The sequence below is a fragment of the Acinonyx jubatus genome, chromosome B1 (genome assembly GCF_027475565.1).
Source record: "Acinonyx jubatus isolate Ajub_Pintada_27869175 chromosome B1, VMU_Ajub_asm_v1.0, whole genome shotgun sequence".
NCBI lineage: Eukaryota > Metazoa > Chordata > Mammalia > Carnivora > Felidae > Acinonyx > Acinonyx jubatus.
In genome coordinates, this window is record NC_069382.1 from 68,970,796 (window position 1) to 68,987,524 (window position 16,729).

General features: G+C 34.6%; 1 protein-coding gene across 2 annotated transcripts in view; it reads right to left on the reverse strand.

Moving 5' to 3' along the window:
- GLRB (glycine receptor beta) overlaps positions 1–16,729 on the reverse strand; it is a 95,890-nt gene that overhangs the window by 46,908 nt on the left and 32,253 nt on the right. Inside the window, exons 3-4 of one of the 2 annotated variants that reach the window (XM_027067936.2) lie at positions 12,455–12,561; positions 10,665–10,732 (exon numbers count right to left, since the gene is read on the reverse strand). In XM_027067936.2, coding sequence (XP_026923737.1) covers positions 10,665–10,732; positions 12,455–12,561 — 175 coding nt within the window. Of the gene's footprint in view, positions 1–10,664; positions 10,733–11,263; positions 11,381–12,454; positions 12,562–16,729 lie in introns of those variants that run through there. The other variant, XM_027067957.2, reaches the window with a different exon arrangement.

Below are 16,729 nucleotides of genomic sequence, written 5' to 3' on the forward strand. Positions count from 1 at the left end.
GCACAGCATCTTCACGGAGGAGACTCCATCTCAAGAAATCATTTTATTTGCTCATCCAAAAGGAAACAACTCCTCATCCATTAAAGTTTCATCATGGGGTCGCAGCAATTCAGTCACATCCTCAGGCTCCACCTCTAATTCTAGTTCTCTCCCTATTTCCATCACATCTACAGTTACTTCCTCCACTGCAGTTTTAAGCTCCTCAAAGTCATTAATGAGGGTTGGAATCTCTTTCTCCAAAGTCCTATTAACGTTGATATTTTGACCTTTTCCCATGAATCACAAATGATCTTAATAGCATCTAAAACACTATCTTTTCCAGAAGGGTTTCAATTTACTTTGCCCAGATCCAATGGAGGAATCACTATCTATGACAACTATAGCCTTGAGGAAAGTTTTTCTTAAATAATAAGACTTGAAGTTCAAAATTACTTCTTTTTTTAAATTGTTTATTTATTTTTGAGAGAGAGAGAGAGAGACAGAGCACAAGTGGGGGAGGAGCAGAGAGAGGGGGAGACAAAGAATCCGAAGCAGGCTCTAGGCTCTGAGCTGTCAGCACAGAGCCTGACACAGGGCTTGAACTCACAAACCATGAGACCATGACCCGAGTCGAAGTTGGACACTAAATGACTGAGCCAGGCACCCCAAAGTTCAAAATTACTTCTTAATCTATGGGCTGCAGAATGAATGTTATGTTAACGGGTATGAAGACAACGTTAATCTCTTTGTCCATCTCTATCAGAACTGTTGGATGACCAGGTGCACTGAGAATGAGCAGTCATATTCTGAAAGGAACCTTTTTTTAGAGCAGCTGGTCTCAACAGTGGGCTTAAAATATTCAGTAAACCAGGTTGTAAACAGAGGTGCTGTCATACAGGCTTTCTTGTGCTACTGATAAGAGCACAGGCAGAGTGGAGTTAGTATAAAGCTTAAGGGCCTTGAGGTTTTCAGAATGGTAAATAAACATTGGTTTCAACTTAAAATCACCAGCTGCATTGGGCCCTAACAAGTGAGTCAGCCTGTTCTTTGAAGTTTTGAAGCCAGACATGGACTTCTCCTCTCTAGCTGCTAAAGTCCTAGATAGTATCTTTTTCCAAAAAAAGGCTGTTTTGTGTACATTGAAAATCTGCTGTTTAGTGCAGCCACCTTCATGAATTATCTCAGCTGGATCTTCCGGAGAACTTGCTGCAGCTTCTCCATCAGCACTTGCTGCTTCATCTTGCACTTTGATGTCATAGAGATGGCCTCTTTCCTTAAACCTCATGAACCAACCTCTACTAGCTTCACACTTTTCTTCTGCAGCCTCCTCACCTCTCTCAGCTTTCACAGAGTTGAAGAGAGTTAGAGCCTTGCTCTGGATTAGGCTTTGGCTTAAGGCAATGTTGTGCCTGGTGTGATCTATCTGGACCACAAAAACCTTCTTCATATCAGCAATAAGGCTGTTTTGCTCTCTTATCATTCATGTGTTCACTGGAGCAGCAGTTCTAATTTCCTTCAAGAACTTTTCCTTTGCAACCACAATGTGGCTGTTTGGTGCAAGAGGCCCAGCTTTTGGCCTATCTTGGCTTTTGATATGCCTTCCTCACTAAGCTTAATCATTTCTAGCTTTTGATTTAAAGTGAAAGACATGCGACTCTTCCTTCACTTGAACACTTAGAAGCCATCGTAGGGTTATTAATTGGCCTAATTTCAACATTGTGTATCTTAGGGAATAGGAGGCCCAAGGACAGACAAGGAGAGAAACAGAAAATGGCTGGTTTGTGGACTAGTCAGAACACACACATTTACCAATTAAGTTTGTCATCTTTTATGAGCATGGTTTCTGATGCCCCAAAACAATTATAAGACTAATATCAAAGATCACAGACCATCATAACAAATAATAGTAACAAAGTCTGAAATACTGTGAGAATTACCAAATGTGACAAAGAGGCAGAAAGTAAGCAAATGCTGTTGGAAAAACGGCACCGATAGACTTGCTCACTGCAGGTTGCCACAAATCTTCCATTTGTAAAAAAGACAAAATCTGAAAAGGACAATAAAACAAGGTATGCCTGCATACACATACACACTGAGGAATATTATTCAGCCATAAAAAGGACTGAAATTCTGGTACACATTATGGCAGAAATAAATCTTGAAAACAGAACAACAACAAAAAGAAGACTAATGAAGAGTTTGTCTGAAAGTATTAATCATAGTAGGAATGCAAGGCAAAAAACAAACAAACAAACAAACAAACTAACAAAGCTCTGGGAAAGGCAAGCATTTAAGGGACAGGCTAGAAGACTGAGGAGAAAAGGAAACCCTGAGAATGTGATTTCATCACCAACCCAAACAGGCACAAACTTTGAGAAGGTCAACAGCAGCAGACGTCACAGAAGTTCAAGTATAATCACACTTTCAGCAAATGAGGAAGCCCCTGAAAATTTTAGCAGAAGCATTTTAATAGAGTGACATAGTAAAAGCAAGATTATGGAGGATTAAGAACTGAACAGAAGACAAAGTTTCCTGTCTATAAGATGTGGATAATAATAATATACCCACAAAGATAGCATTTTTATAAGGATTAAGTGAGGTAATATATTCTGCACTTGGCTATACTAAGGGCTGAACAAGCACATTGCCTTATTAGGATATATCTTTTATGCTGCTGTTATCCTTTTATAATATCGGTAATACCTATTAATAAAATTTTTGCCTCAAAAAAATTCTGCATATAGTGTCACTCATTCAATTTGTTCTGTACTGTGCTGATCAACCAACAGTTATTCTTAACAATAATTTACTTCAAGGTCACAAATCCTGACACAGTACTAAAATATACTTCTGAGCATCTCCTGTATTATTCTTCTTGCTTTCAACTGTTCTGTTGTAAGCTCAACATACCACATAATCCTCAAGCCTCTACAGTTATCCTTTTCTTAATTTTATTTTTTAGAGTACTCTAGAGTTGTATTACAGTAAGCATCACTGAAAAACTGGAAATTGCTTTTCTTGTTGTATCAGTCTTGGTCATTGTATCTTACTATCTCATTATGAAAGTACTTCAACGATGTTTTTCTGTTAGCTATGTAGCCACATATTATTATGATTCAATCCAAGTTGCAGCAAATTTATGTATCTTTTAAGAATGTTTTAAAATTTTACAGTTTAAATTAATAATTTGAGTTTAACATTCATTAAAAGATAAAAGCTCATTAGTTGCTTTGGTGAATATTTTATGGGCATTTCTAAATAATTGCTAGTTATTGGCATTTCCAATGCTCTATATTAAGATAACTATCTTTGAAACCTACTTATTTTCATTTTCAATTATTCAATCACAATAATTATAGCTTTATCGTTTGTTTTGCAATGAAAAATTCCCATCAGAAACAGACTTCTTTTATCAGTGGAAAATTACTTAATTGTTTTTAAAGAACTTGGTGACAAATACTACTCATTGTTCATTCCAAAGAGCATACGATTATTCATTATCTAGAAAATGGATGTTCTCCAAAATTTTCAGTCCCAATTAACACCCAAATTCAACTATTTCTTCAAGGCAATAAAACACTTCACAATAAGACATTAAAACTGGTTGAATTGCATTATTGATATTTTAACACTTAAAAAGTTTTTATACTTTGTATTATTGTTAGGATAGCTATTCTGGTTAGTCCTGATTTTTACCTAGCCTTCACATATGCAATCTTTAACTTAACTCTTGGGTAGTCTTTACATTACAATACAAATTGAGCATTCAAGAAATAAAGGAGATCAATTCTCATAGCATCTGGCATCATAATAACTAAAGTTCTGTCAACAAAGCTGTTATAAGGCTGTTTGAAAAGGGTTAAATTTAGTCATTAGTGAGGTTAGATGTTTCGTGTAGGAATTACAAGTTAACAAAATGCCACTAAAATTTTTTAGGTCATATTTTAGCAATATTTCTCAATATGTAATTTTATTAAAAAGTTTTAGTTAAATGGCGTTCAATAACACCTTATGAATATTTAAAATTTTCTAGTCCTATTCCAATATTCCATGGATATTAGGAGTGCCTGCTAGGTGGTACTGTGGTGCCTCTCTGAACTCAAAACTCCATGAGAGTAGCAGTCTGCTGGGCTGCATATACCAAAAGAACCTAGCGTAATTGGGATGATCCTCCAACAGAATTTGGGAGGAAAAACTGTATTAAAGTATTCATCAGCATGTGTCTTAGTTTCCCATTGCTGCTGTAAGAAAATTACCAAATCTTTAGTGGCCTAACAGATCACAATTATCATCTCACACTTCTGGAGTTCAGAACATCAAAATTAGTTTCACACGACCCAAGTTACAGTGTCTGCAGGGCTGATTCCTTCTGAGGTTCTGAGGACAGATTCCATTTCCTTGCTTTTTTCAAGTTCTAGAGGGCACCTATGTTCCTTGACTGATGATACATCACTTCCTTGTATTACTCCAAGTTCATATAGGTTTCATTGCATCTACTACTGACTCTGATCCTCCTGCCTCCTGTTTTTAAGGACCCTGGTGATTATAGAGGCCTTGCTTGGACAACCAGAATAATCTCCCCAGCTCAAGATCCTTACTTTAATCACACACACAAAGTCTCTTTTGCCATGTGAAACAGCATATCCACAGACTCTGAGATTAGGACATGGACATCTTGGAGGAATATTATTCCTACCACAGGGTACAAACCTAAAGGTAGATCATATGAGGAAAAATATATATATAAAACCTTTTGAAGGTTTTATATAAGGTGTATCTAAGATGTAAAATAGAAAAAAAAATGGGAACACATATGTCTAATTTTATTCTATAATGAATTAATGTTGGAAAGTTAATAATCAAAGCAACAAAATAAAAGGAATAGTAAACTAAGACTAGTTTCAAGGAAAAAATGTAAATCTCTATATAGAAGGGAAATACACAAAATTGTTTTTAAAACAACAAAGATAAATCATTGCCATAAACCAGAATTAAGCTCTTTTAGCAGATCCCAAATGTGACTTTTTTTTTTCCTGATAGGCTCAAAAAGAGCTGAAGTCTATTATTAAGACAAATAAAAAGTTATACAGCAGAAAGGCACAGAAAGTCTGACAGGATCATGAGTTATAGTGCAATAATAATTCAATATAATTATGAAGCATGACTAAACCAAAGAAAGAATATGGATTGTATAAACAGGCTTTGATTTCCATGAAAGAGCGCTTACGTATCTCGGATGAGGTGAAGTGTCTGTGTATAGATTATTACAATAAACCATAATACCCAACTTTTCCCCCACAAGTGTAACAGTTCACATTTTCAATTATGAAAATCCCAGTGATTTAAGCCAAAGGTAAGAACTGAATAAAAAAAATCAATAAATATTATAAACATAACCATAGAACAGATGTCACCTGGCTTCTAAAAACCATTCTTCTCACTGTTCTGAATGCTCCTTTTCCAGTTGCCCCAAGCAGTGGCATCTACACTGATAAAATTAGAACTTCAAATTAGTATGATTACATTTATTTGACAATTTTGGTGATGTTACTATTAATGTCAGGAAATACCACTTGTAGTATTAATTATTATATTTTACAAAAAAAAGTAAGGTAGTAGGATGCAAATAAACACATCGAAATGAGAAATAAGAATTTTGAGCTATAAAATGGGATCGTAAAACAAGCTGTAGGGGCATATAACATGGAAAGATCTTAAGGAATATTAATATGACTGTAATTTCTCCTTCACTACACAATTATGGCTTGTGAATCAATGTGAGATTACTTTTAGTTTAGCCAGCAATAGTTAGCATCTGAGTTAAACAAACAAGCACAAAGAAATGGTTGCCAAATGGAATTGGTTAAAATTTCCCAACAACAATGTGAATGCCTGGAACCCTGATTGCTTCTTCGATAATCAACTTTATCTGTTGGAAGAAAGGACTGGGTTGCCTTCTTTCAGAAGCTGCCCTACATCTGTCTGCCACCTGACTTGTAGCTACTGATGTTACACGCACCCCTGAGCTTTGTGTTCTGCATTATGCCTTCTGGAACAAGAAACTGCCAGTTGAGGTAGAAAGGTTTGAACTATAGAGAAAAGCTTTGGGCAATATTGAAGCTTCCTAAATTTTAGGAGCTCCTTTATTTCAGCATATCTTTGTAGGGGAAATTTTTAGGCAGCTATTAATAAACAAAACCACAACTTTACAATGGGGCTACTAACAAACTTATAAAGAGTTCATTTTCTTTAGCATTTCCTTTAAGATGCGATTCTGTTGTGAAACAGTACATAATTTGAAAATGCTTGACAACCCGAGTCACCGTCACTGAGAGCTAATATGCCAGGCAAAATACTGTTGCTTTATTTTTGTAACTTATTCACTCTTTTTAGGGTATAGCGCATCAGGTACACAACACAAGTGTATTCAACACAAGTACATTCAGGTATTCAAGCACAAGCCTGTCTGCTATCACGGCTTGCACACTGTGCACCATACTGTTTCCATAAACATACATCCTGTATTTAGACAAATCTAATACTCTTTTTTCCCAACCTCTTGTTTTAGGGCACTTTTTTGTTTGCTTTGTTGCTAAGAAATATATTCTCTAGTTATTATTTTAAACGAAAAGGTGGGGAGAGAGGTAACAAATACCAACAAGGATGTGGAATAAAGGGGACCATTGTACGCTGCTGATGGGAACATAAACTGGTATATACACCACTATGGAAAACAGTATGGAGGTTCCTCAAGAAATTAAAAATAGAACAACCATAAAATCCAGTAATCCCACTTCTGGGTATATATCTAAAGGAAATAAAATTTGCAGACATATCTGTATTCCCATGTTCACTGCAACATTGTTGACAACAGCCAAAGTATGGAAACAACCTAAGTGTCCATCAGTGGATGAATGGACCAAAAAAATGTGGGGTGTGTGTGTGTAATGGAATACAATTCATCCTTCAAGAAAGGAAATTATGTTATTTGTAACAACATGGATGAGCCTGGAGGGCATACAAACAGAGTAGAAAAGTGGTTGTCAGGGGCTTGGGGTGTGGTTGGTAGAAGAGTACAAACTTTTAGTTATAAAGTGAATAAGGTGAATAAGGTCAGGATCTAATGTATAAGATGGTGACTATAGTTGAAAACACTGTTTGTGTAACTGAAATTTGCTAAGAAAGTAGAACTTAAATGTTCTCACCAAAACTTTAAAAAATAAGATAAGTATATGAGGTGATGGATGTATTGATTAATTTGATGAGGGGACTCTTTTCACAATGGAGACATATATCAAATCATCACATACACTTCAAATCTCTTACAATTTTTGTCAATTATACATTAATAGCTAAAACAATAATAATAATAAAGTAAGCCCACCCTGGAAGATTGGAAGGAAAAAAAAAGAAATATCCTCTCATCCAATATACCCTTTAAGTTATTCTCCTGAGTCCATCACTATTATTCCTGACCAGTGTTTGCATCTAGTAACAAAGAACAAATTTTGTTTTAGACCTTGTTTTTCCTTAGATGACAACTTAAAGTTATCTATGTACCTATAATACCTTGTGAGTTTCCCTACTTGGAAGGAACAAAGTATGAGGGCACTATTTTTGAAAAGACTGACCAAATCTATAAAATATGACAGTCTCAAAAGACATGTTTAGGAAACTGTTTTATGGGGATGTATAAAATAAACATTGCTGAAAGCAAAACATAATAATAATAATAAAGCAGAATATTTAAGTCTATTCAATGAGCAAAACTTTAGCCTGTGTTTACACAACACTAAGTGAAAGGCAGATTGATTTTCATCCAGCAAATATATATAATTTGGCTCCTCTGGATAAAGGTCTCTAAAATTTCCAAAATCAATGCTCTACAATAAAAACCTATTTCAGTCTGTTACTTAATCAAATAAGTGCTTGACATAAGTCTATTAATTACATTTGCCCTGCCAATTGTTTTAACACTACTTTGACTCTGTGCTAGGCAAAGAGCAGAATATTTGTTCATTTATTCAATCAGTATTAGCTAATATAAGAAATTATTTATAGGTTTACTATTTATGGAGCACCTTTTGTCTCCTGTATCTTGGAGAAAATGAAGTGGGATACATTATTCCTGCCTTTAAGAAGTTTACAGTCCATTAGGGAATAAAAGAACACACAAAAATAATTTAGTTACAGTAAAGAAGCTATCAGATGATAGAGATGAAAGATGTGGTTTGAAAAGAAAGCACCAAGTGAGTCAGAATAGCCATAAAGGGCTCTGATTAGAAGATAAGAGACGGAAATCAGGGATAAATAGGAGGGACAAAGACTCCCTGATGAAAATTGGATGAATCCGGTTCCAGCAGGAAGTACTCTGGGCTAGCTACCATGATGAATCCCAGCAGGAGGACAACAAGAGGATACATTATAAATATGCAATATTTTATTATAATCCTCAAATATTCTGTAAGAAAGTTCCTCTCCCTTTTCTAGCATCCCTTTTCCCCAGGTGTTTTCAACCCGATACAATCAAGCAACTACTGATGGGACCTGGAGAAGTTTAGGTGTCTGACATTTGGAGGGCATTCGATAATTACTAAAGCATAGATATATTAATGATACCTCCTGGGTTGGGACACATGGTAGCCTTTATACAAATGAGAACAAATTTCCTTGCATTAGCTGTCCCAGAATGCAAGATACAGTAGGAATGTCTCCAACAGGCCAGAATATCTTTCAGGGATGATTTAGGATTAGGGCAACGATGCCACAAAAGACAAGAGGGTACAGAGGAGAGCACAGACACTACGTAGATCCTCTTAAAGTTTCACCTTGGGAAAATAACATCTCCTACTCTTGCAGAGTGAAGTGCTTAGACAGACTAACCACATTTTCAGTTAAAGTTAACTACACTTGTCTTCTGAGTGCTGAACAGTAGTCTGTATCTTATTCCACAGCTATCTTCTAGTGATCTATACTGTATGTTTCTGTCATTTAGGTGAACTAAAAGGTCACTGGAAGTAAATGAATTTGATTCCAAGATATCCTTTTGAATAATTCTCCAAAAACATCTATCAGCTAAGAAAATAATCAGTTATTCAGGGGCTAAATACATGCTTCTACAAAAAATAAATAACATTCTCATTGCAATTAGATATAAAAACAGTTGTCATAAATTAAATGCAATACACAGTTGCTTTTATAACACATTGTGCTACCCTGAGGAATAATGGAATACATATTTTAAATCACTCTTTCTCTAGTGTGAGATATTCCCTGAAAAATTATACTGTGCCTTATCTATTACTAGGCTTTCAATCTGGAATATATACTATATTGATAAAAATGTAAGTATTAATAAAAATATAAGTATTTCCAAAAAATACAAAAAAACTCGAGCCTTCTCTCTCCCACTTGAAGCAGCATTTCGGCATGTGTTTTTTCAAAAAGGGCAAAATCCAATATTCTAAAACATCAGAAAGCAAGTAGACTTTATTGAATGTCTTTTAAGAAGCTGAAGAGGAATTACATCACACATCATTCAGGAAATCTGCTAATGTAATCTGATAATTAGTAACCTACTAATAAAAAAGTACTTCATGGAAGCTGCAATACAACTCATCACGGATAACAGCCACTCCTCCAAACTCTTTTCCGTGCCTTTCAAGACAGGAGCCTGCCTGTCACTACTTTCTGCTCTTCCTTTGCTTTTCCTTGACCTTTCCCCTCGCTACATCAGTTTTTTAGGGAGCTCTGCTGCCATATCTTAGAAAGATTGATTTTCTTCTTTGCTTTCTACAATTCTCTGATCCCAACATCACAATATTAGCACAACAGAGGAAATGAAGATTCTCCTCAAGAAACCAGAAGAAAAATAAACTGTGAACACTTATTTTTAATGCTCACACAGATAAGCATACTAGGAAATAAATGTTGTTCCAGAATACATTGCAGAAGTGCTTTTCCCAGGTGGTAACGAATTATTTGCTCAGAGTGAGTATATTAATTCTTTCAAGTCCGTAAGTTTTAACTAACATTAAGGCTACATTTGAACTGCAAAATTATATAGGCACTGAAATCATTGATGAAACAAACCTTGGAACTTGGATATTTTATACTAGAAGGAAGCATGCATTTTGCCTTAGAGTTATTCTTTATTTTTCAGGTTTTTTTTTTAAATTTTTTTAATGTTTACTTATTTTTTGAGAGAGAGAGAGAGAGAGCGCAAGATGGGGAGGAGCAGAGAGAGGAGACACAGAATCCAAAACAGGCTCCAGGCTCTGAGCTGTCAGCACAGAGCCCAACACCAGGCTCGGACTCAGGAACCGTGAGATCATGACCTGAGCTGAATGAAGTCAGATGCTAAACCAACTGAGCCACCCAGGTGCCCCTTTATTTTTCAGTTTTTTTTCATGTTTTTATGTTATTTTTGAGAGAGACAGACAGAGTGCAAGCAGGGGAGGGGTAGAGAGAGAGGGGGAGACACAGAATCCGAAACAGGCGCCAGGCTCTGTGCTGATGCCGCAGGGCTCAAACTTTCAGACGGTGAGATCATGACCTGAGCTGAAGTCGGATGCTTAATGGACTGAGCCACTCAGGTGCCCTTATTTTTCAGTTTTAATATTAGTTTCGCTATTCTCTAGTTAAAATTTTGATAATTAAAAATATTAAATTAACTGCAGTCTTACCATTGTTGTCTCTTGAATGGATCCAAAACTGTTGATAAAAATGTTGACTACAACATCAACAGGAATGCCTGTGAATAAAAATTAAGAATATATTTAGTAACTATAAAAAACTTGGTCAGAATTTTCAAATTTTAATGGTTTATGCACTTGATTTTTATATTTTTTCCAATCCACATGGGATATAAAAATTTAAATCTATGGTCTCAATATTCCATGTTCACAATTGCTACTAACATATTTTTCTAAATAAGGGATCATAATAAAAATAAAAATGAGTTAAGTTGTATTTTCTCATGTTATTTATTCAGACATACTTATCTCTTAAATTGTAGAGACTCGGAGCAAGTTGTTTACCTTTAAAGAAATTTTAAATTGAGCTAATGCATATACCTTAACAAAATGTAAATTATTCTTTAAAAAGCACCATTTTCAAAATGTTTTAACTTTTTGCATTTTGATAATCACTTCAAATCTTATTTGAATTAGAAAACAGTATTCAATACATTTTACTTACAATTATTATATTTTTATTTTTAATTCATAAATATGTGAAGTTAAGCAGACATATAACAGAATCATTATAAAGATTTTTGCCTGACCTGTTGGAAAATAATTTGAAAGTTCATGGAGTGAGAATTAAGGTATAATGTTGCAAATTTCTTTCTTGCTTGCTTTTTTTCTTTTTTCTTTTTATTCGTTGTGGGCTGCTGGTTGGGCTAACAAAGGGAAAATGTGAATTTAGCCTTTTAGCCACAGAACCACTGACTGATGAAAAACAGGTGGTGAATCAATATATGGTAGACATGAGACAACCCAGACCATGGCTGTTGTTGAAAGTAACTGAATAGGTTCTGGTAATGAACAAAAAACCCTGTTTTTACAACATAGTTGTATAACTTCAGTTGACTAGAAACAGCTGCAGACATTTTTTTTTTTCTGTAAAGGAAGAAGAAAAAAATATCAAGCCTTATAATGTTAATCTGATCTACATTAATACCTGTCTTTAGCCGGCAATAAGGATTACAGTTTTTCAGAGGAGAGCTTTTCATATAGCTTTTCCTAACTCATCAAAAGGACAAAAAAAAAAAAAAAAAAAAAAAAGAAAGAAAAAAGAAAAGAAGGAAAGAAAGAAAATTTGCACAACTAAACAATATTTCCGTGACTTTTATTGAAAGCATAGTTTGGTTCTTGAAAGGTGTGATAAATAGTAATATTCTGTTGGAGTGGAAGCAATCTATGTGGTAGAAAGCATAGTCACTCTTATTCACAAAGTTAACGTGTTTTTTAAAACCATATGGCCATCTTTTTCCAGTGAAAGAGTAGAGGGAATTTTTAATCAACGTTTAATGCTAACAAAAATTTTGACATAATCTAAATACATATAGGAACTACTGTCCATCCCTAATGAGTATATAAGCTTTTCTACAAATTATAACATTGGTGTCTGTGAATGAAATCCAGACTGCATCCAGAGCTTGAAGTTTAAATCACTAAGGTTAAGAATACGAAGTACTACTTAGAAAACCCATGACAGAGGTTGATTGTTAATTCACACTATACCTATTTTTGTTTTTTTAACTGGGAACCACATGAAACTATTAGAATTAATGTTCTGCTTATCTTTGAATACCTTTGTCATTAAGTTGCTCTAAGTCTAAGTACATCACAGGACAGTAACATGACAATTTGACATCTTATTGTTCTGAATATCACAACTAAATGATTTTATACAGGTAAAATAATTTTTAAACTGCAGAGGTTGAAGACTTTTGGTGGGGGGAGAAACAAACCTTTAAAATTTGGTCTTATCCTGGGATCATAACTGACCAATAGCCTATTCAAGATATTGCTAGTGGAGTTGGCGGGTACGCGGGCAAGGTCCTCTGCCGACTGCTGGCTATAAAAGAAAAGGAAACAAAACTCTGGTAAGTATTTAGAAATGACCAACAACAGAAATGGGTAATTGTCATTGGGGAAAAGACGCTTTTTGAGACAAATTCACAACGAAAGCATGGTGTTTCCAAATAGAAGTAACTAAAAATAGTAGACATTGTCAGATGCCCAACAAATATTGGTTATAAAAAATAAAAAATGAAAAAAGTATCTTACCACTTAATTTTACCACATTCGTGAAAACACTGTTCTAAACACTCCATGTAACTCTCTTTCAAATAAAATTAAGCAGACGTTTTACTTGCCCCAAAACAACCTGCAATCAAAATCTAGACAAGCGCAAAGGGAGTGCAGACAATGAGATAATAGGAAAAAATAAGAACAGCAAAAAATATTTTTTAATGATGTATATTAACCTAAGCAAGGAGTATGTGAATACTATTAAGAGAATACAGCCAGAGAGATAGTCTAAGAATTCATAAAACTATCATGTTGACATTTATAAAATAGTATTACCCAAGAAATAACCAATGAAGGTTCTCATTGAGTTAAATATGCTGGGGGGAGGGGGGTGGAGGGATGGTAAAAGAAGTTTCTCTATTACCAGATCAATTAAACAAGGAAAATACAGAGCTACAAGTTACAACTATCTTTTCTACATATGTTTGCTGTCAACTATCAAAGAAAGGACAAATTGCCATATTTTTCCATTTTAATTAACTTTGAACAATGAAGCTTGACTAAATTGGTATCCTTTGAAAGCATTTAACAGAAACAAAAAATGCACTTCCTTAGATCTAATAAAAAATGTTTTTGCTGTTTACTGTTTGTTTGGGTTCCTTTTATGACCCATAAAGTCTTATATAATTATTGCCCCAATACAAAAAAAAAAAATCCATTACAATTACAAAGAAGTTTTCATTATACTTGGAATACCTAGCAGCCTACTCTATTCTGTATTGATATGGTGAAACTATTAATTTCACAAATGATATTAATTTATGTGAAACAAACTTAGAAGTAATGGCTTTGTTTTGAAATCCCAGCTCTTACCTACCAGTCAATTCTGTTCTGAGTTAATTATCGTACAATCTGCTGATAAGAACCAGTAGAGGTGTGATGTGACTGATATTAAGAAGTTTATAAAAATCAGAAAATACTACAAATTGATACAGAAAACCTTTTCAAGTAGATATCAGAGTCCAAAATATTAAAGAAAAAATTGATAACCAATTAGTTAAGACAGCTAAAGGTGCAAAAGACTATATAGATTTTTAAAATTGCTTCTCATGGTCTTACCAGTTCTAATATCACAGCTGCTGGGACTTGGGGACTGGTAATGGGATCTTCCATTTCACTGCAGGTGAAACTGTAACCTCCCTAGAGCCAGTTGTCATCTCTTATCAAAAGATTGAAAATTCTAAAGAGAATGAGGGTATGTGGGAAAATTGGATATTAGGATGAAAATTAGTGTTCAAACCCATCTACAAGGTTTCTCATTCTGGGGAGGAAAACAGAACTGATTACAAAATACACTTCTATCGGATCAATTAAAGACTGCATTATTGTGTCTCTTGATGTAAATTCCTTTACAGGTACATTCATTCTAGGCAATGAAATGACCAGACACCATAAAAACAATGAATACTAATTTTAGTAGTAGAGAAATTTCCAGCCCGATTTTTCCTTCCAGCTGTGGAAGATGTCTCTTTGGCAGATGGATTATCTGGAGCTAAAGCCACTTGAAAAAGAGCAAATGCAGGGGAGGCTCTCTCTGAACTCCCATCTGCCTACAGACAGATCCTCCAAACAGAATTTATTGTCCTAAATCCCTTCCCTGGGAGTTTCATCAACTAAAGAAGATTGAATCTTATCACAGAAGAGGACACTCAAAAAACTTGGTCACAAACTGTCATATCTCCCATCTATTCTTCTGGGGGCCAATTCATCTTTCCTAAAATTCCCATACTCCCCCTTTACGAGGCATGTATTCTCCCCTATCAAGACATAATATCAGCTCTCAAATCTCATCACACTCTGGGTATTCACTTGGGTTTTTGCTCTGGTGCCCCTGATGCATGTAAAATTAAAAATTAATAATTTGTATACCTTTACTCCTGTTAATATGCCCATTATTTCATAGACCTAGCTATCGACAATAGAGGGAAAAGTCTTTCCTCCCATTCAGCTGTAAGCTTGTGTCAAACTCACTTCCTAGCCCTTGTAATTCATTACCAAATTTTATCCTTCCCCCCCTTCACTGGTTCAGAATAAATCCTCCTTTCTAGAGTACTGTAACTTCCTCTTCTCATTGTCCTCATCTAAATCCAGCCTGTCCTTTAAGGTTGCCTATCTAAAATCTTGCCTTAATCATCCCAGCTTACTCTAATGAACACAAACATAGATATACTGTTTGGCAATCATTTTGTAGCTTTTTTTTCGTGCACGCGCGCGCATGTGTGTGTGTATTACTAACTGGACTGAATGTAGACAGTACGATTCTTGAGGGAATCATGGCTTCCATATTTTTGTTAATTCCCTATAGTGCTTGCATAGTATGAAATACACACTGTCTCAAGCACTTCCCATCCGCCAGTGCTTCTAAATTGACCTCGGCCTCAAGATGCCTGCATGCGCTATAGGAGTAGCAGGCGGCAGCAGGAGTCGCAGTACTAGTACACACATGACTTCCAGATGAAGAGCATTTCCTCCTGAGATGTCCTCTTAGGACGAAGGTTAGTTTTTGTGGTTCTGAGGTTTTATGTTTTTGTTTTCCTCAGAAGCTTCCCAGCATTGGCCACTGCTGAACCAATCACTGGCAAGGAGAAAGAAACAATCACTATTGGCTCAGATCAGTAGTCTGGAATGAAATAGACATTGAGGAATCAACTGTCATGTCCACTACGTTCTTTCATTTAATAATCACAAATGCTCCTTTGATGAAATAGGAGAGATTCTTAACCACCCAGAGAGCTCTTTTTCAGTGGGAAGAGAAAATCCTGATATTTATATATATATATATATATATACATATATATATATATATATACATATATATGCATACGTATATATGCGTATATACGTATGCATATATGTATGTGTGTGTGTGTGTGTGTGTGTATATATATATATATATATATATATATATATATCAGGTTCTACTCATTAGTCTTACTAATTTTTAAAATCATTAGTCCTGAAAAATCTGTATTTGCTCTTTCCATAATTTATCAGCACCACTCTTCCCTCCAGCCATCTCTAAATGTTTTTATTTCTTTCCACAGCTAAAAAGAAACAACAAAAAAACCAAAAACAACAAAAATTCTTATTTATTAACTAAAAAATCAATGTTGCTAACAAAAATCTCTTGAAATTATAAGAAGGAATATATCAAATATATTACAGCTCTTTTCTTTCATTCTTATTTGTATCAATATATATTTTCAAGACTCTGCTGTAGTTAATCTGATATGAATATTTATTCAATAGTTCAGTAGTTCACCTTTATTTATATTAGAAATTCAAAGATGTTTTAAAACTTAAGTGAAATCCCATGTAGTTTATATTCACATGCATGCATTCAGGGGTTTTCCTACCTAAAAACAGTAGAAATCACTTGTTTAGCTCAATCAATACTAAATAACATTAAAGTCATCTCTACACATTAAAATATACTTTAAGAGTCTAGAAGCTATACCACTTTCTGCCAAAGAGTTGAAATAATTTGCATATTTTCAAATTATGCCTGCACTTTACATAATTTTGCAATTTGATATAGTGACTAGTATGTACACAAAATAAGCAAGAATAAGAAGAGTTAAATGCATTTAATTAGGGCACATACTTAATTCACGTTTCATTGTTAGTCTTTATATTCTGAATCTCAGTACAATATTTTATCTATTTGACTATGCCATTTTGTTTTATTTCAAGAAATCTATCAACAATTCTGTTATTACTACAAAAGAGGATTTACTGCATAGAAATACGATACTAATTTAAGAAAATAACTTACTTTACTCAGGCAAAGTGATCAAATGACTAGAGAAAATAATGTTTTATATCAAAAGCCTTTTTACAACCAGTCTTCTTTTGTTCACTTGCCTAAACTTGAACCGATGTCATTACTAATATGTGAAGTTATGCAAGGAATGCATCAGGCTGTATAGCTG